Source organism: Callithrix jacchus, chromosome 7, assembly GCF_049354715.1.
Source record: "Callithrix jacchus isolate 240 chromosome 7, calJac240_pri, whole genome shotgun sequence".
NCBI classification, from domain to species: Eukaryota; Metazoa; Chordata; class Mammalia; order Primates; family Cebidae; genus Callithrix; species Callithrix jacchus.
The window spans coordinates 14223287-14243507 of NC_133508.1; the positions used below are offsets into that span (position 1 = coordinate 14223287).

The following is a 20221-nucleotide window of genomic DNA, read 5'->3' on the forward strand; positions in this document are numbered from 1 at the left end:
GACTAATTTTTGTATAGATGAGGTTTCTCCAAATTGCTCAGGCTGGTCTTGAACTCCTGAGCTCAAGTGATCCACTTGCCTTGGCCACCCAAAGTGCTGGGATTATAGGCGTGAAGCACCACACCTGGCCTATTAACAGATTTTAAATAGAGAAAGGCCATGCCAAGATTTTGTTGTTAGTGGAGGCAACAAGAGAAGTGGATTGGAGGTGGGTGAGACTGGAAACAGATCAGTTAGAGGTAAAAAGGGAAGAGGTGAGAAGAGCTCTTAGTTCTTAGGCTCTTAGGCTCTTAGCCCTGGAACCCATCCACTCATCTACACCCATAGCAAGCATGGTGCAATCTCAGCTCACTGCAACCTCCACCTCTGGGGTTTAAGCAATTTTCTTGCCTCAGACTTTTGAGTAGCTGGGATTATGGGTGCCCACCACCACACCTGGCTAATTTTTGTACTTTCAGTAGAAACAAGGTTTTGTCATAGTAAGGATGTAGATGGGTTCCATAAGTAAGAGACACAGTCTGTGAGGTGGGATAATTGGATGTGGGGATGAGGAACTTCCCCATATTGACAGAGACTGACAAGGAGAGGGGCTTAGCAACGTAAGCCAGTGGCATTTGGGGGAAGGAGGCCTGAAGCTGACTCACCTTCCCCACGCTCCTGCCTGTTTCACTGTCTTGTTTGGTGCCATGTTTTTCAAGGTCCTCCTGGTGATTCTCATGGACTCTGAAGTTTTCGAACCACTGCTATAGAACAACAAAATATTTTATTTTTTTGAGATGGAGTCTCGCTCTGTTGCCAGGCTGGATCACAATGGTGCCGTCTCAGCTCACTGCAACCTCCATCTCCCAGGTTCAAGTGATTCTCCTGCCTCAGCCTCCTGAGTAGTTGGGACTACAGGTGCCCACCACTATGCCCGGCTAATTTTTGTATTTTTAGTAGAGACAGGGTTTCATCATATTGGCCAGGATGGTCTTGATCTCTTGACCTCATGATCCACCCACCTTGGCCTCCCAAAGTGCTGAGATTACAGGTGTGAGCCACTGCGCCCGGCTGAGCGATGAAATCTTACAGAGGCAGAACATGCAATGCTGGGTCCCACCCGAGTCAGTGCTTCCGAGGCTCTGGAATGAGGCCCAGCATGTGAGTTCTAACAGGTTCCCGGGAGACACTGCTGCTGCTGGCCTACAGACCAGGTTCTAGGATACACTGCTTTCCTGCTGCAGTGACATTTGCCACTTCCTTCCAAAAACTCTCCTTCCCTGGCATCCTGTGCCATCATTCTCCCGCGGTTCCACCCCTTACACTGATAAAATGCTGGGGCAAGAATCCAGACATAGGCCCACATCCTCTATGTGTAAAATTTTGAAGTTTATAGATAAAACTAACAATCTCTTTTGAGTTTTACGCTGAAACATAAAGCTTAAGGAGAAGTGGGCCCCAGCCCTGCCAACCCTTCTTCTCTTCCTACCAGTGTCAATGGCATGTGAACCAGAGCAACTCCATCTTGCATGGGAACAGGGTAAAATGAGGCTGAGACCTACTGGGCCTCATTCCCAGATGGCTAAGGCATTCTAAGTCATAGGGTAAGACAGGAGGTCGGCACAAGATACAGTTATAAAGACCTTGCTGATCAGATTGCAATAAAGAAGCCAGCCAAGGCCGGGCATGGTGGCTCACGCCTATAATCCCAGCACTTTGGGAGGCTGAGGCAGGTGGATCACGAGGTCAAGAGATCGAGACCATCCTGGTCAATAATATGAAACCCCGTCTCTACTAAAAATACAAAAAATTAGCTGGGCATGGTGGTGCGCGTCTGTAGTCCCAGCTACTTGGGAAGCTGAGGCAGGAGAATTGCTTGAACCCAGAAGGCGGAAGTTGCGGTGAGCCAAGATAGTGCCATTGCACTCCAGTCTGGGTAACAAGAGCGAAACTCTGTCTCAAAAAAAAAAAGAAGCCAGGCAAAAACCACCAAAACCAAGAGGGCGACATGAGTGATCTCTGGTTGTCCTCATTGCTACACTCCCACCAGCGCCATGACAGTTTACAGATGCCATAGCAACATCAGAAAGTTACCCTATATGATCTAAAAAGGGGAGGCATGAATTATCCAGTCCTTGTTTAGCTTATGATCAAGAAGTAACCATAAAAATAAGCAACCAGCAGCCTTAGGAGCTGCTCTGTCTATGGAATATCCATTCTTATTATTTCTTACTTTTTATTTTTTTGAGATGGAGCCTTGCTCTGTCACCCAGAGCATTAGGATTAGGATGGATAGTACTAGAGTGTAGTGCTGTGATCTCGGCTTACTGCAACCTCCCCACCCCAGGTTCAAGTGATTCCCCTGCCTCAGCTTCTCAAGTAGCTGGGATTATAGGTGCCCATCACCGTGCCCAGCTAATTTTTGTATTTTTAGTAGACATGGGGTTTCACCATGTTTTCCAGGCTGGTCTTGAACTCCTGACCTCATGATCCACCCGCCTCAGACTCCCAAAGTGCTAGGATTAGAGGCATGAGCCAGTGCACCCAGCCTAATCCTTTACTTTCTTAATAAACTTGCTTTCAGTTTACTCTGCAAACTCAACCTGAATTCTTTCTTGCATGAGATCCAAGAACCTTCTCTTGGGCTCTGGATTGGGACTCCTTTCCTGTAACACTAGGGCTGAGTTCTGTGTGGCCTTTGCTGGCCTCTCTCCCAAGTGCGGTGATACCCTAGGCTGCTGTCTGAGCTCCCTTCACTCACTCAACCCTCCAACCACACAGAATGGTCACTCCTTGGAATGACGACCAGAGACAGAGGCCCATGCAGGTCTCTGAAGCAGGCTGAACACCCCAAGGTCCCAGAACCTAGATCTTTGACCACATGGAGCTGCCCAGGATCCAGATACATCCCCTTGGCCCTGGGACTGGTCACTCCAAGGGGAGGGGTGCAGCTAGAAGAGGAGGAGAGCTGGGACACGCAAAGGGTAGGCCCAGACCAGGGAGCCCTCTTGCCTCAGGCTAAAGCCAATTCTGCCTTCTGACCCACCCTGGCTGCACCTGCTTGGCTCCTGTCTTCGGCTTCTCATCTTCACCTCAGCTGCTTGACCCTCAAATGTTTGTGCTCCCCAGGGTTCTGGCCTTTTGTACCAGAAGTTCTTAATTTGGAGGAATGTCTGTAGATGGGCTTCAAGAGAACATGTGTATCCACTGAAATGGTATATATAAGCTTGAGTGTATGGGTGTGCATTTTTCCGGGAGGAAAAACCCTCATCACTTTCATTATATATATATATATTTTTTTTTGAGACAGAGTTTTGCTCTTGTTGCCCAGGCTGGAGTGCAATGGCATGATCTCGGCTCAGTGCAACCTCCACTTCCAGGGTTCAAGCGATTCACCTGCCTCAGCCTCCCAAGTAGCTGTGATTACTGGCATGCGCCACCATGCCTGGCTAATTTTTGTATTTTTTAGTAGAGATGGGGTTTCACCATGTTGGCCAGGGAGGTCTCGAACTCCTGACCTCAGGTGATCTGCCCGCCTTGGCCTCCCAAAGTGCTGGGATTACAGACATGAGCCACTGTGCCCAGCCCACTTTTATTATATTAAAGCGCTCTGTGATAAACACCCTCCCACCACAAAAAAAAAAAAAGGTTAAGGACCACTACAATATGGGCTCTTTGCTTTAGATTTCATTTTAAATATACGTTGATGACTCTCAGAGCTGTTCTTGGTTGGCCTTCGTTTGTATTCTAAGGAAAGTACAGGCCTCTCCTTAGAACCCCAGATCTGGAGACCAAGCTGGCTACCGTGCCTTTCTTAATCAGTATCCCTCATACATCTATTCTGAAATAGAAAACTAAATCTATCTTCTCCTCTAAACCTGTTCTGTTCTTCCTGTGTCTCCTACTTCAGTGCGCGGCTTCAAAAACTACCCTCTTGTATAAAACAGAAATCTAACAGTCACCCTAAACCTGCCTCCCCACTCCTCTCTGCTCCCTTCTTCTTGCTAGTATCTCCACATTCAATGGATTTTTAAAAAATCTATTTGCCTAATTGTTTCCCAAAATCATCTCCGCTTCTTTTCTCAAAGTCACCGCTATACTAATTCCAGTAAGAAGTGCTTGATTCCTAGTTTAAGGAAGGTTTGAGGGCTTAGATTGGTTCTGCTTCCAACCCCTTGCATGAAACTGGATGCAAAGAGGACCTGGAAGGGGAAGGTGAAGAAAAGAACTTCGAGGCATTTCTGCATAATGGCTAAATCTATGATGAACCTTTTTTCAAATAACCAGATGTAGCAATGCATTGAAACACACTTCTTCGATTTGATTACTAGAGTTCCTCCATTACTGTGAATTTTTAGCACTAGCAACTCTTAGAAATGGTATTGTTTCTATTCCTGAGCCAATATAGGTTTAAATAACAGGGCTGAGCTCATAAATGGAGCATTAATAGTCCATTAGGACACAGAAAAAAGTCAATGTGGACGGCATCAGGACTGTTTATCTTCAGTCGATTTTAATTGTTCTGAAATGAAAGTAGCTAGTGGATAGCGATATGATCTTCTACGAAAGGGATTATTCGTGGGGGGACTGTGTTGCCTGAACAGTGTCTGCAAGGAGGAAAACGGGGGAAAGACTTAAAGCGGTCATTTGATCCATCAAAGTGTCTTCTGCTATCAATCCCTTGAAACTATGTAAAAGCGGGGGCCACGGTGGCTCTGGCCAGTTGTCCTGGTGCTTGAGGAGGTGAGGCCATGGGTTCAAGGCCAACCTAAGCAACGTTACATGCTCTCGACTGACCAAAAAAAAAAAAAAAAAAGAAACTATGTAAAAGCTAAATGTTATTCTGCATTTAGAAACTATTTTCTTAGTATTATAGACAAACACTATTTTTTAGAATGTAAGTACATAAAGAGGCCTGAATTTTACTGAAAAAAAAATTCTGTGAAAGATATGGATGGTCTCCTGCTAAGTTCTCTTCACCCCTGACGTCCCTTGGAAGTCCCAAAATCTATAAACCAGGAATTACTCTAGAAATGGTGGTTTCAAGAGCGAAACTCCAACTCAAAAAAAGAAAAAAGAAATGGTGGTTTCAATGTCGAAGGATGTCATCCACTCTTTCCCTCATTGCCCAGATGGTGAAGGGGAAACTCATAGAGATAAGTCACTTACCCAAGGTCAGACTGGGTAAAAGTGGACCGGATCTGTTCTGTCTTGAACCCAAACGTTTCCAAAGGACACAAGGCTGACAAAGTAACAGTGGGTTCGAGTGTCAGGAGTTGAGGTCAGACCGCAGGGAAAATACTGGATGGGACGACCTAAAATTCCTGGCACCAGGGCGCGCCAGACGCTCTATTTTACCTGAAGGAGGACTAAGGCTTCTAGCTACAGGAAGTTCCCTTGCCCCCAACAAAGAGGGCGCTTGATGACGTAAACCAATCCGATTGCTTTGCGTGAGGGCCTTGGTTTGCTAACGTAGCCAATCAGTGCGGCCCACAGCCACGTGCGTCTGACGTCAAGGCAGGGGCGGAATTCGTTCGGAATTTTGGCGGGTTCGGCTGTGGACCAGGAAGACGTCCCGGCTCTGGGTAAGGAGTACAGGTCCAGGCCGTACGGGTGACCCTTGGACGCTGGGGTTGGGGCCGCCTCCAGCGTCTGTGCGCGGGTTGCAAGGGGTCCGAGGGCGGGAGACGCGGGGCCCCGGGGGCTCGGGAGGGCTCGATCTGGATTTGGCGGCAGCTCGAGACCGCCCGGGGCTGGCACGGCCGGGCCGGGAGCTGGGAGTTGCCGGACCATCTACTAAGGAACCGAGTTCTTCCTTTTAAAATCAGCCTCTTTTTATTTTGAGACGGAGTCTTGCTCTGTCACCCAGGCTAGAATGCAATAGCGCGATCTCGGCTCACTGCAACCTCCACCTCCCGGGTTAAAGCGATTTTCCTGCCTCAGCCTCTCGAGTAGCTGGGATTACAGGCATGCGCCACCACGTCTGGCTAATTTTGTATTTTTAGTAGAGCTGGGGTTTCTCCATGTTGATCAGGCTGGTCTCGAACTCCCGACCCAAGGTTATCCGCCCGCCTCGGCCTGCCAAAGTGCTGGGATTGTAGGCGTGAGCCACTGCGCCTGGCCAAAAGCAGCCTTTTAAGTGCTTGCGAAGTGCCTGCTGCCTGAGTTTTCTTTTATTCATTCATTCATCGTTTTCTCGTATTCATGGCTTGCTAATGATTATTGAATGCCGACCGCGTGCAGGGCTCGGATCACATTTCCGCCGCCTTCACGGCTCTTCCACTTTAAAGGGACGGGCAGGTAACAGACGAGTGCTCGACAGTGGATGACTCAGGGTGGTCAGGAAAGGCTCAGAAAGATGGATAGCTTTTGAACAGAGCCTGAGGCCTCAAAGCAGCTTATTGTGTTCCAGAAGGTGGAAGCGAGCTGGCCTGGCCGGAACATAGTTTGGGGTGTTGGGGATGGGTAGAGTTGGACGTGGTGGATTGTGGAAAAGGTGAGGGAGTAGAAAGCTTAGGCAGGGAGAGAGAATATGAATCATTGCATTGCAGGCTTTGTACATTTTGTTTTAAGGGCAATGGAAAATCATTAAAGAATTTCAATTAAAGGACTCCCATGATCTGATTTATGTTCTTAAAAGGTTACTAAGGAAAGGGAATATTACTGTGACTGTTGTTTGGAGATGAGATTGCAGGGGAACAGAGACCAGCATTGAAAGCTAACACAGTCATCCCGGTGAAAGATTGATGGTGGCTTGGCCTACGGTTCTGGCAGTGGAGTTGCAGAGAAGTGGAAGATTTGAGCAGTATTCTGGAGATGGAACCATAGTACTTGTCAATGGCCCTGGATTTGAGGGCAAAGAAGGGTGCACAGTTTCATTTTGGGGGAAGGCGAGGCTGGTTATATAGACTTGAACAAGACAGTTTGCTCTTCATCCTCAGGAAGCTTACTGTCCAGTAGATCCCCCAGTAGATAGCACAATGTGTGGCACATGAGGGGTCCGTGAAAATATTTGTTGAATGAATTTTTGGGAAGCCAACACAGATGGATCACTGGAGGGCAAGAGTTCAAGACCACCCTGGGCAACATGGTGAAACTCTGTCTCTACAAAAAATAAAAATTAGCTGATGTGGTAGCTCATGCTTGTAATCCCAACTACTTGGGAGGCTGAGGCAGGAGACTCTCTGGTACCTGGGAGGCGGAGGTTGCAGTGAGCCAAGATCACCCTGCTGCACTCCAGCCTGGGCAACAGAACGAGATCCTGTCTAAAAAAAAAAGAAAAGAAAGCACCATAGTCACCATGATTAGTTACTTTACATTGAACTTGCCAAAGAGCATATGTCAGTTAAATAAGAGCCTAGAAAAATGTATGCTCTTTACTTGCAGTTTAAAAACTCGTCTTCAATGAAGAGAAGTGCACAGAGTGATACAACTTTGTCTTAATTAGCTATGCTGTTTCTCGGTGCTTCCTTGACTAGTATTGAATCAAAATTGTGATTGTCACTAAGGTGGCAAGTAAGTAGAATCACATAGTAAGCTGCAGTGGATAATGTAGATATCAGATGAGTTACATTGAATAAAATGAAAGATTAGCTTAATTTAGATCAGCCCCAATAATTCATGTGTATGTATAATTTTTTTAAAAGAGACAAGGTCTTGCTATGTGACCAGGCTGGTCTCAAACTTCTGGCCTCAAGTGATGGACCCACCTTAGCTTCCCAAAGTGCTGGGATTACAGGCATTGAGCCACCGTGCCCCGCCAACCCCAATAGTTCTTCCTCATAATTTATCTCATCCACGTAATCTATATGATACAAATGGCTCAGCATCTCAATGAGTTTCTGTAATCTTAGTTTAAAGACAAGTAAAAGTGAACTGCTTACATCCAAGGAGGGAGATGGCATTGGCGATGTGGGCAGAGGAGGTGAGAAATGGTCAATTCTGGATGCATTCTGAGGTTAGAGCCCATAGGAGTGGTAGGATTCTGGGTTTGTTGGGTGTGTGTTGTAAGAGAAAGAGACAAATTGAAAGTGACATTTCTAATGTTGATTTCACACAGCCAAGATTCTACATTGCTTTTCTCCTGGGCACCTGAGCCTCCTTTGAAGTTTCCTGTCACAACTGTTCTCTTGACAGCATGGATGGTAAGGCCTGGCAGTTTTCTGTTTCTCTATTTCAAGGAAAACTACCCTTTTGTCCATGGACTTGTTACTTATTCTACTTGTAAAATAGTGAAAATGCTCCCCAACCCTCAGGTATCGTCTTCATGGTTCTGAAGTAATCTCACATCTCACCTAGATCACTGAATGTTACTTGCTTTTTTTGTTTTTGTTTTTGTTTTAAGGGAGTTTCGCTCTTGTTACCCAGGCCGGAGTGCAATGGCACGATCTCGGCTCACTGCAACCTCCGCCTCCTGGGTTCAAGCAATTCTCCTGCCTCCGCCTCCTGAGTAGCTGGGATTACAGGCACACGCCACCATGCCCAACTAATTTTTGTATTTTTAGTAGAGATGGTGTTTCACCTTGTTGACCAGGATGGTCTCGATCTCTTGACCTCGTGATCCTCCCAAAGTGCTGGGATTATAGGCGTGAGCCACCGCACAGACCATGTTACTTGCTCTTATCAGATGAGATTCCTTCTGGCAACAGTGATTGTCTTTCGTAATTACAATAGCTGGCGAGGTGTACAGGGAGCCAAGCGCTGCTCCATAATCCACATCTTAACTGATTTAGTCCTCGGGCAAACATATTTTATAGGCAGGAAGACAGGGATGTTTAGTAACTTGTCACGGTTCAAGCTGGCAGAGCAGGGCTTTGAACCAGACAGTCTGACTTCAGTTTACATTTGATCACGAAATCTGTTGAAGTGATTTAGTCTAGCTCTGACGCTCTGACTTTAGTTTTTAGTAATATAATCCTTTCTAATTTTGTTCATTTTGCAAGGGTGTTTACAAAATGTTTACCTTGAAAAGAGAAGCTGCGCTAATTAGCAATCACCTAAAATGATTGTGCTGGGCCAGGTTCAGTGGCTCACACCTGTAATCTCCGCACTTAGGGAGACTGGGGCAGGAGGATTGCTTGAGTTTAGGAGTTCAAGCCCAGTCTGGGCAATAGAGTCAAACCTCATTTCTATTTTTAAAAAATTAAAGTGATTGTGGTGGTTGTGAAGAGATCTAGTTGCATAATTGAACTCATAATCTGAAAGTGGATTTAAAAATAAAAATTCAAACACATTACACTTTGCCCTTTAAAAAAAAACTTGAAATTCCTTGCACTGTGATGCTCAGTAGCCCCTGCTTACCCCTGAGGGATGTGTTTCAAGATTCCCAGCAGTTGCCTGAAACCAAGGATGGTACCAAACCCTATGCATGCTATGTTTTTTCCTGTACATTATACCTGTGATAAAGTATAATCTATGAATTAGGCATAGTGAGAGATGAACAACACTAATAATTGTGACAACATACTGGAATGAAAGTTACGTGAGTGTGGTCTTTCTCTCAAGTATCTGTTGCGTTCAAAATATCCATTGTACTGTCCTCAACCACGGTGACCATGGAAAGCCAAAACCAGGGGAAATAAACCTCAGATAAGGGATCATTTGCTTTGGCGGTCTTATGGTAGTTTCCTGTTTCTTAAAATTGGCAAATTGCCTACAGGGCAGATTATATAATACAGAGCATCACTTTTTGCTATGAGATTGACATGAAAATAAGAGGTGAATGGATACATGTTCTCTAAGAAATTGTAGTATCTATCTGGAGACAGTATAGGTCAAGAAAAAAGAAATCATGATGTTTAGACTGGGAGCAGTGGCTCACACCTGTAATCCCAGCACTTTGGGAGGCCAAGGTGCGTGAATCAGGAGTTGGTCAGGAGTTTGAGACCAGCCTGGCCAATATAGAGAAGCCCCATTTCTACTAAAAATACAAAAATTAGCCTGGCATGGTGGCATGCGCCTGTAATCCCAGCTGCTCGGGAGGCTGAGGCTGGAGAATTGCTTAAATCTGGGAGGCAGAGGTTGCAGTGAGTGGAGATCCCACCACTGCACTGCAGCCTGGGTGACAGAGTGAGACTCTGTCTCAAAGAAAAAAAGAAAGAGAAAAAGAAACCATAATGTTTAGTAAGAAAATCTCATTTGGTCGGCATGGCTTCACAGGTTGGCTGGTGTAGAGGAAGTCGGAAAGTGGATGGTACTTGGGAGGTACTGTGGAACAGTGTTCCTGCTCATACTTTAGTAGACCGATACTGTCTCCAGATAGGTGCTACGATGCTTTGTATTATATAATCCACCCTGTAAATAATTTCAAGGCAAGGAATTATATACATCTAAAGCCTAAATCTGTTCGGTGTTTTAAAATTATTCCCTTGTTGGTTGAATTTCACGGAGGTTGGTATGCGGAAGTTGTCTCATTGATTGGAGTAGAGTAGGTAAGGCCATTTGGCCCCCTGGCTGGCCCATTCTAGTCACTAAGCATGTATTGGCTCCTTCCTTCTTAGCCCAGTGTCCCCTAAGAAGTACCTGGGGACAGGAAAGATAGAGACAAGGAGAACAAAGACTAGGCAAAATGGTGCATCTGTAGGGTCTTTTTTTTTTTTTTTAAGTTTCAACTGTTATTTTAGATTCAGGGGTACATATGCAGGTTTGTTACAAAGGTGTATAGTGTGATGCTGAAGTCTGAAGTATGATTGTACCCATCACCCAGGTAATGAGCATCGTACACATTGGGTAGTTGCTCTTACCTTCTATGGGGTCATTTAAATTGCCTTGTTAAAGTTGAATGTTTGGAATTAGGTACGCATATTGTCTATCCTTTCTCTTCTTTTCCCCTAGAGGAGGAAGACAATCTGTCTCTGCTGACCGCACTGCTGGAAGAAAATGAGTCAGCCTTGGATTATAATTCAGAAGAAAATAACTTGTTGACTCAGGAAAATGGGGAGCCCGACGCATTTGATGAGCTCTTTGATGCTGACGGTGATGGTGAATCTTACACAGAAGAGGCTGACGATGGAGAAACAGGAAAGGCTGAAGATGGAAAGGAAAATTTGGCCACTCTCTTTGGAGATACGGAGGACTTAACAGATGAAGAAGTTCCTGCATCACAATCAACGGAAAATAGGATCCTCCCTGCTCCTGCCCCCAGCCAAGACAAAACGAATCAGGAGTTGCAAGGTGCCCTAACTACTTGCTTTCCCCGTTTCTTTGTGATCAGTTGGATGAAAACTACCAATCTAATAGTTGTTATCAAAATAACTGCCGATTCAAGGGTAGAAATAAATGACTTTGTATAAAAAAGAAAGAAAGCAAATTATACGAGTTGGTAGATGAAATGTTGAAGACCAGCATTTCAGCACAAACTACAGGCTCTGTCAGTGTCGGCCAGCTGTGACTGACCCTGTACGGAATGGCTCTGCCCCTTTCCATGTTTCTTATGGAACAGTAGTACTTCGGGATTTATGTGCATGTGGAGCCAGAGATACGGCTGCAAAGCTGCTACATATTCTATTTGAGCAGAGCATTCCTGCACAGAAGCTTTCAGACATGTTCTTTTCTTCATGTTTAAGCTATAATAAAATTCAGTGGTTGGCTATTTTTTCTAATACAGAAGCCAGAATTTATTTTGTTATGATATCTAATTTATGAAATAAATACAATTCTTTCTCTTTTTTTTTTTTTTTTTTTTTTTTACTTTTTGAGACGGTCTTGCTCTGTCACCCGTGCTGGAGTGCAGTGGTGCAATCATGGCTCATCGTAGCCTCAACCTCCCAGGCTCAAGTGATCTTCCTGCCACAGCCTCCCTAGTAGCTGCGACCATAGGCAGGCACCACCATGCCCAGCTAAATTTTTTTTTTTTTTTTTTTTTCATTTTCTACTGATACAGGGTCTCCCTATGTTGCCCATGCATGTCTCAAACTCCTGGACTCAAGCAGTCCTCCTGCTTCAGCCTCCCAAAATGCTGGGATTGCAGGCATGAGGCACCATGCCTGGCCTATAATTATTTTTCAACTCCTAAAAACTTGTTAACTGTGGATTTGTATCTGATATCTGTTAACAGTACAAATTTGTAACTAGTTTGACAATTGGGTCAAATGTCATTACTTTAAATAAAATACTGTGTTTCTCTAAGGGTCCTCTTTGAAGTACAAAAGTTAATCATGAGCTTTGGGTATGTGATTGTATTGTGGGTCTCAAGGTGTGGGAGCAGAGAGTGGACAAAAAATGTTGCCAGCATTTTTGTCATGTAGAACACTTTCTCTTGCCTGGTTCTTAAATTAACATAGTTTTTGTTACTAGAGGAATTAAGGAAGTTGCAAGAGCAAATGAAGTCCTTACAAGAACAGCTAAAAGTAGCCACAATTAAAGAGTCAGCGAGCCCAGCCCGTCTGCCTAAATCCCCTGGTAAGAAGACTGTCATTCTGGCAGTCGTGTGCATTTCTGTTATTAAGAAATTATCACGTTACTTCTGCATCCAATTCCTGTTCAGATAGCCCTTTGAACCTCTTTCTGAATGGGTTTTTACTCATTTATTTTACTTTTAATCAAATAGATAAGTCTCCACGGCCGCCTCTTAAGGAGAAGAGAATTCAGAGAATTCAGGAGTCGCCATGCTTTTCTGAGGAGCTTGATGTCCCTGCGCTACCAAGAACCAAGCGGGTGGCCCGGACACCAAAGGCTTCCCCTTCAGGTGTGGTACTTGAGGCCGCAGTATCTTGGCAGTGTTGCGTGTGTTTGTGTGTGTGTGTCTGTGTCGTTTGATCTGTCTTATCTCCCCACTGAGACAGTAAGTAAGTTTCTTGGGAATGGAGCCACATGAACATGTATTTTGTGTTCTTCCTCTACATCTCAAAGTGCCTAGAAAATCCTTAGGGCCAAGGCACGAGGTAGGAGGACTGCTTGATCCTAGGAGTCTGAGACCAGCCTGGGCAATATAGCAAGAACCTATCTCTACAGTAAATTAAAAAATTAGCCAGGTGTGGTGCTTGCTTGTAGTCTCAGCCACCTGAGAGGCTGAGGTGGGAGGATCATTTGAGCTCAGGAGGTTGAGGCTACAGTGAGCTGTCATCACACCACTGCACTATATCCTGTTTGACAGAGTAAGAGCCTGTCTCAAAGAAAATCCTTAGGTACAGAGTAGCTATTTACTAAGTACTTAACAAGATGAATTTTTTTTAACTCTATGGTCTCATAGTTTTACCCAGATTGTAGTAAGTATAGCCACTGGTTAGGTTCTCATGCTTCAGCCTTGTGAGGTTATTTCCTTAGGAAATGGTCCAGTTTTATTTGAAGCCAGTTGTACTAAACTAAAAGGGCTGTTTTTTAGAAAAGATTTCTTTGCCAGGAGTATAGGACGGTACTCAAATACAGTCCTATTTCAGCACACACATGCATATGCACAAAACAACAATGAAAAGGATTTCTGCCCTGTGTATTGGTTTTTCTTGTATTGCCAGGAGACCTAAGACAAGATGGTTCTAATAGAACATGAGTTAGAGGACACAGCATTTTATCGGCCGCATGTGTTTGGAAAGGCCGCTTTGAATAGCATGGGTCTGTGGCACCCTAGTAGAGAACTACTTCCGCCTGAGTGTTCATATTAATCTGACAGCAAATTATATATTGAGTACATCCATTCAGGAGTCGCATCCATGCCCTCAGGACCTTTGGCATTACTAAAGCGTTGCATTATGCAATGTCCAAAGTTTGGTTCTGAGGGGTGGGGAATGGGCCTGGCCTGCAGGTTCCAAAGTTCCAGGCTTGCCCTGGCCCTAGTGTGAGAGCAGTGATCCAAAGTCCCTTCGAGGGCAAACAACAATCTTATGAAAGAGAGAGTGATATTTTATTAAGGAAAATACCCAAGCATTCTGACCTTCAGGAAAATTAATCAAACACTTCTAAAACATGAAAAGTAACTACATCAGGGATATTTAATGAAGCAATAGTGAATAGAATACAAGACCCCTAACTCTCCTTGACCCCATAAATAAAATGGAATGGAGTGAAACGAAAGAAGAAAAGGGAACTAACTTTGATTTTTTGTTTTCTGGGGTTTTTTTGTTTGTTTGTTTTGAGACAGAGTCTCACTCTGTCACCTAGGTTGGAGTGCAGTGGCATAATCTGGGCTAACCTCAACCTCCGCCTCCTGGGTTCAAGGGATTCTCCTGCCTTGGCCTCCTGAGTAGCGCCCAGCTAATTTTGTAGTTTTAGTAGAGATGGAATTTCACTGTGATGGCCAGGCTGGTCCTGAACTCTTGACCTGAAGTAATCTGCCCTCCTCAGCCTCCCAAAGTGCTGGGATTACAGATGTGAGCCACCACGCTTGGCCTGGATTTTCTTAAAGTAGAATTTGAACTGTATGCAAATCTCCACTAATTACTCATTCTGAAGGAGGTCTTTTCCTCCCTTTGGGAATGTGCCCCAGTGTTCTATAAGTGATGAATACTCAGTAAACATTGTTGCATAGAGAAACTGTGCTTTCGAACTGTACTGCCTAGTACACTAGCCACTAGCCACATGTGGATATTTAAGTTTTACTTAGATTAAATTCAGTTAGAAATTTACTTCCTTAAAAGCACTGGGTTACATTTCAGTGATTGATGGCTACATGTGGCTGGTGGCTACCATGGTAGTAGACAGCACTAATGTAGAACGTTGCTGTCATCAGAGAAAGTTCTGTTGGCCCGTACTGCCAAGACATGGTCTTGTGGGGCTTGCTTTGTTCTCAAGATTTGATTATTGCAGGTGTTGCTTTAAAAAAGGAACGATTCAGGCTGTAGGCAGTGGTTCACACCTGTAACCCCAGCACTCTGGGAGGCCTATGCCAGTGGATTGCTTGGACTCAGGAGTTTGAGATCATCCTGGGCAGCATGGGAAAACTCATCTCTACAAAAAATAGGAAAATAAGCCGGGCATGGTGCATGCCTGTGGTCCCAGCTACTCAGAAATCGCTTAAACCCAGGAGATGGAGGTTGCAGTGACCCCAGATCATGCCACTGCACTCCTGCCTGGGTGATACAGTGAGTTCCTGTCACCAAATAAAGGAACAAATCTGTAAAAATAAATTTCGTGATTATCAGTATGGTTGCCTTTTCATTAATTGTGTTAATTTTCTAGAGCCCAAAAGCTCCTCTTCAAGGATGACAAGTGTACCCTCCCAACCACTCCAAACTATTTCTTGGAACAAACCTACTGGGATAACTAGGGGTCAGACCATGGGGACTCCAGGAAACTCTGGGGAAACAGCTCAGCCGGTCTGCATGGAAGCCTTCTCCGGCCTACGACTCAGGTCAGTAGTAGCTATTCATTTGTGCCACTACTGCATGGCTCTTTGTGCCTCTCAGAGTCTTTTAGAAGTAGTTTATACATCAGGATCCATAAAACACCAGCAGCTCGTGAACTGGGCAAAACACTGCCGTAAGACTAGCAATAGCCCTGGGTTTGACTAAGTACAGTTGCATGTATGTTTAAGAAAGACTTTCTTATGCATATAATCAACAATGAATATGTATCTATAAGAAGAAATGGACAAAAGGTAGTATATTTAATCAGAAATTGACAGATGGAAACAGTCAACTTTAAAAATTTGTCTCCATCTCTACTGAGATATATCTAGACTATTTGTAAATACATAGTTCAACCAGGATAATATTTATGCAGTCAAGCAATTACAGGATTGCTTTGGCTCTTCTGGGTCTTTTGTGGTTCTGTATACATTTTAGGATCATTTTTTCTGTTTCTTTTGATTATTGTAATTGATGTTAAGAAAAATAGCTATGCCATTTTTCTTTCTAATACCCTTTTTAAGGCAAATTTATATTCTTTGTTAAGATAGTCTGTTACAATAGAAATATATTCCAAGCTCAATTAAAAGCTGTGTTCAAATCCTGGACTTTTATTTGATTTTATTTTGTATTAACTGTACTCTGTATCACTACTCCATTGCATCTCCATCACTACATCTGAATAATCCCAAGGCAGCACAGTCATCCTTACTGTGAGACTAGATTGCTTTTAGCACAGCCCCTTTGAGGAACCAAATGAAACCCCTCTAAAACTCCTAAACCGTGCCAGTCTAAACATTGGCCAACAAGTAAAGCTCTTAAAGTATTATTAGGCAGAGGAGAACAAGTGTTTCCAGCATACAATAAAAATGTATTATAAGGCTGGGTGTGGTAGCTCATACCTGTAATCCCAACTTTGGGAGGTCGAGGCAGGAGGATTGCTTGAAATCAGGAGCTCGAAACCAGCCAGGGCAACATATTGAGACCTCATCTCTACGAAAAGTAAATTAGCTGGATGCAGGGGCATGCACCTATAGTCCTACCTACTTGAGGAGCTGAGGCAGGAAGATCACTTGAGCCCAGGAGTTCAAGACTGCAGTGAGCTATGATCATACCATTGCACACCAGCCTGAGCAACAGAGCAAGACCCTGTTTCTACAAACAAAAAAGTGTATTGTAAAAGACTTGGTATTCTCCAGAACTGAAGAATGTGTATCTTCATTGCATCTGAGACAGTCTGAGAAATAGAAGACAGCAGTAGAGGCTGTGGTTCTTTCTCATTGAGGGGGCTGCAGGGTTCCTTCTCAAGGTAGAGAATTGGCCCCTCCTGAGATGCTATTGCCTGCCCCCAGCCATGGCCCACATGAAGCTCCCTGCTGGTAATGAACAATGTAGCTGCTGGGGGGCATTTACTGCACATGTGAATCAAAATTGAGGTAAAAGAGGCTTAAACTACTCAGCAAAATCTTCTAAGTGGCTTTTAAATTTAAGGGATTACAGAATTGTTTGAGTCTTTGTAATTGTTATACATGAACCTCAGGTCCCAACATAGGTTGAGTATCCCTTATCCAAAATGTTTGGGACCAGAACTGTTTTGGATTTTGGATTCTGGAATATTCACATTAGATAAACTTGCTGGTTAAGCATCCCAAATCTGAAAATCCAAAATCCAAAATGTTACAGTAAATATTTCCTTTGAGTGTCATGTTTGTGGTCAGAAAGTTTTAGATTTTGGAGCTTTTTTTGGTAGTAATCTATTAACTTGTTGTTAAGGAAAAAACCCTGGGCTGTATGGAAGAACTTTTTCCTAGCAGCGCATGGTGGCTTACACCTGTAATCTCAGCTGTATGGGAGGCTGAGGGGGGCAGATCGCTTGAGCTCAGAAGTTTGAGACCAGCCTGGGTAATAGGACAAAACCCCATTACTAAAGAAACAGATGTTGCCACCCGGTGTAGTGACATGCACCTATCGTCCCAGCTGCTTGGGAGGCTGAGTGGGGAGGTCAAGCCTGCAGTGAGCAGAGATTGTGCCACTGCCCTCCATCCTGGGCCACAGAGCAGGACCCTATCTCAAAAAAACAAAAAAGTTCCCTCAAAACTGAGAAGGATCCAAAAGCCAAAGAGTGACTCGGACGTAGATATAAGGTACTCCTGCATGGCAGCAAGACTGTTTGGGAGATCCGCCCGCTTGTCCATTTTTGCTTTGGTTACCTGTGCTTTTCAGTTATTTCTCTACAAATCTTTGCCCAGACCAATGTCCTAGAGAGTTTCCTCAATGTTTTCTTTTAGTGATCTCATAGTTTCAGGTCTTAGACTTAAGTCTTTAATTTTTTTTTTTTTTTTTGAGACAGTCTTGCTCTGTCGCCCTGGCTGGTATACAGTGTTGTGATCGAAGCTCACTACAACCTCTGCCTCCCGGTTGAAGTGATTCTAATGCCTCAGCCTGCCGAATAGCTGGGACTACAAGCACATGTCACCACTCCCAGCTATTTCTTTTCATTTTTAGTAGAAACCACCATGTTGGCCAGGCTAGCTTCGAACTTCTGACCTCAGGTGATCCAGCTGCCTCGGCTTCCCAAAGTGCTGGGATTACAGGTGTGAGCCATCATGCCTGGGCTCTTGAATCCATTTTGATGTTATTTTTGTATATAGCCAGAGATACAGGTGTAGTTTCATTCTTCTGCATATGGATATCCAGTTTTCCCAGCATCATTTGTTGAAGAGACTGTCCTTTCCCCAATGTATGTTCTTTGTGCCTTTGTTGAAAATGAGTTCATTCCAGATTTATGAATTCATTTCTGAGTTCTCTTTTTTGTTCTGTTGATCTGTGTTTCTGTTTTTATGCCAGTACCATGCTGTTTTCGTTACTATAGCTTTAGAATAATTTGAAGTCAGGTAATAAGATTCGTCCAGTTTTTTTCTTTTTGCTCAGGATCGCTTTGGCTATTTTGGGTCTTTTGTGTTTCCATATATGTTTAAGGATTTTTTTTTTCTGTTTCTCTGAAGATTATCATTGGCACCTTGATGGGGATTGCATTAACTCTCTAGATTGCTTTGGATAGTATGGACATTTTAACAACATTGATTCTTCCAGTCCATCAATATGGGCTATTTTTCCATTTTTGGTATCCTCTTTAATTTCTTGCATCTGTGTTTTTTAGTTTTTATTGTAGAGATCTTTCACTTCTTTGGTTGAGTGTATTACTAGGTATTTTATTTGCAGCAGTTGTAAATGGGATTACTTTCTTGATTTTCAGATTGTTGTCATGTAGAAATGCTACTGATTTTTGTGTATTGATTTTGTATCCTGCAACTTCACGGAATTGTTTTCATCAGTGCTAATAGTTTTTTGGAGTCTTCAGGTTTTTCCAAATATAAGATCATATCATCTGCAAACAAGGATAAATTTGACTTCTTCTTTTCCAATTTGGATGCTCTTTATCTCTTTCTCGTCTGATTGCTCTAGCTAGGACTCCCCTAAGCTGTTTGCCTACTGGGTATGCGTGACGAAACTCTGTTCTTGATGTGTTCCCGATATGCTCCAGGATGGTTGGGTTCTCAGGGAAACCTGCTCCTTGGCTGGGCACCATGGCCTTAGCTCACTACCTGGCCTTCACGGTTCAGGCAGCTGACATACATCCTTAAGTAACGTGGGGCGGATGGAGGGGACCTATTACACTACACTCACAGAAATCAGACGAAGGAAAGAATTTCACCAGTGAAGTCAGTATTTTGCCTTCTGACTTAGAACAATGGAGAAATATTCTTCATTGTTCAGACTCAGCTCTGGATTTTCTGTTCCAGAAGACTTATGAAATAGTGAAGAAGCATGTTTTGCTCTGAGTGTTATCTCTCATCTGCAAACATATAATGCAATCAAAGATGAAACAAGTGTTAATAATCCTAATAGTTTTTTGGCCAGTCATTAGGAACAAGAATATACTAACTGAAGCTACATTCGGAAGCCTTTGTCAAAGTTGCATATCAAAATGTTGACTTTAAGAAAATTCAATTAGAGTAGCAAAGCTTGTGAAATTCTTGCATAATTGAAATTTAAATGCCTTATTTATGAATATCAATTCATGGTTTTGTAAAATAAAAAAGGATTGTATTCAGGATGTTAAAATTTGCATAATTTAAGAGCTTAAAGAATTTGTGATCTTTCTTGTGTTCTATGTAAGCCCTAGATCTATAACCAAAGAAAGGCAAACCTAGCTTTAGAAATTACCTTGCAGGCCGGGTGCAGTGGCTCATGCCTTTAATCCCCATACTTTGTAAGGCTGAGGCAAGTGGATCGCTTTAAGGTCCAGAGTTAGAGACCAGCTAATACAAAAATTAGCTGGGCGTGCTGGCACGTGCCTGGAGCCCCAGCTACTCAAGAGGCTACGGCAGGAGAATCACTTGAACCTGAGAGGTGGAGGCTGCAGTGAGCCAAGATCGCACCACTGCACTCCAGCCTAGGCAACAGAGTGAGACTCTATCTCCAAAAAAAAAAAAAATCGTATTTTTATGTATTTGCTGTAAAAATGGATCTATATAACTAAGCATCCTGAGAACAGGTACTGTAGAGGTTTCTGCCCATCACACTCCCTTACCACCTGCTAAGGTGCCAGGTAATTTTTTATTAGAATCACAATTACTAATCGCTGGTTTCTTAACCCAGGCGGCCTCGAGTATCCTCCACAGAAATGAACAAGAAAATGACTGGCCGAAAACTGATCAGACTGTCTCAGATCAAGGAAAAGATGGCAAGAGAGAAGCTGGAAGAAATAGACTGGGTGACATTTGGGGTTATACTGAAAAAGATTACGCCACAGAGTATGAACAGTGTAAGCCATTGTGTTGGTTTCTTAGCAGTTTTACTACAAACTAACAGTGGGAATTCGAATTTGCTATCTGGAGCCTGTTGGTGTTTCATTTAGAAATAAGTACAGTGAGTTCCAGAATTGCACACATCATTGAGTT

The 20221-nt window shown here is 43.7% G+C and overlaps 2 protein-coding genes across 3 annotated transcripts in view; one reads left to right on the forward strand and one right to left on the reverse strand.

The window, feature by feature from the left end:
- Window positions 1-5387, reverse strand: part of CCDC3 (coiled-coil domain containing 3) — a 207871-nt gene extending 202484 nt beyond the window's left edge. The window contains exons 1-2 of the mRNA XM_078329480.1: window positions 5149-5387; window positions 645-743 (exon numbers count right to left, since the gene is read on the reverse strand). The gene's annotated coding sequence lies outside the window, so the exon portion shown is untranslated. The remainder of the gene's footprint in view (window positions 1-644; window positions 744-5148) is intronic.
- Window positions 5388-5511: 124 nt separating this feature from the next.
- Window positions 5512-20221, forward strand: part of MCM10 (minichromosome maintenance 10 replication initiation factor) — a 40934-nt gene continuing 26224 nt past the window's right edge. The window contains exons 1-7 of one of the 2 annotated variants that reach the window (XM_002750045.7): window positions 5512-5564; window positions 8039-8123; window positions 10813-11151; window positions 12274-12378; window positions 12527-12664; window positions 15091-15262; window positions 19920-20085. In XM_002750045.7, the coding sequence (XP_002750091.1) occupies window positions 8117-8123; window positions 10813-11151; window positions 12274-12378; window positions 12527-12664; window positions 15091-15262; window positions 19920-20085 (927 nt within the window). In that variant the 5' untranslated portion in view covers window positions 5512-5564; window positions 8039-8116. The remainder of the gene's footprint in view (window positions 5565-8038; window positions 8124-10812; window positions 11152-12273; window positions 12379-12526; window positions 12665-15090; window positions 15263-19919; window positions 20086-20221) is intronic. The other variant, XM_078329479.1, reaches the window with a different exon arrangement.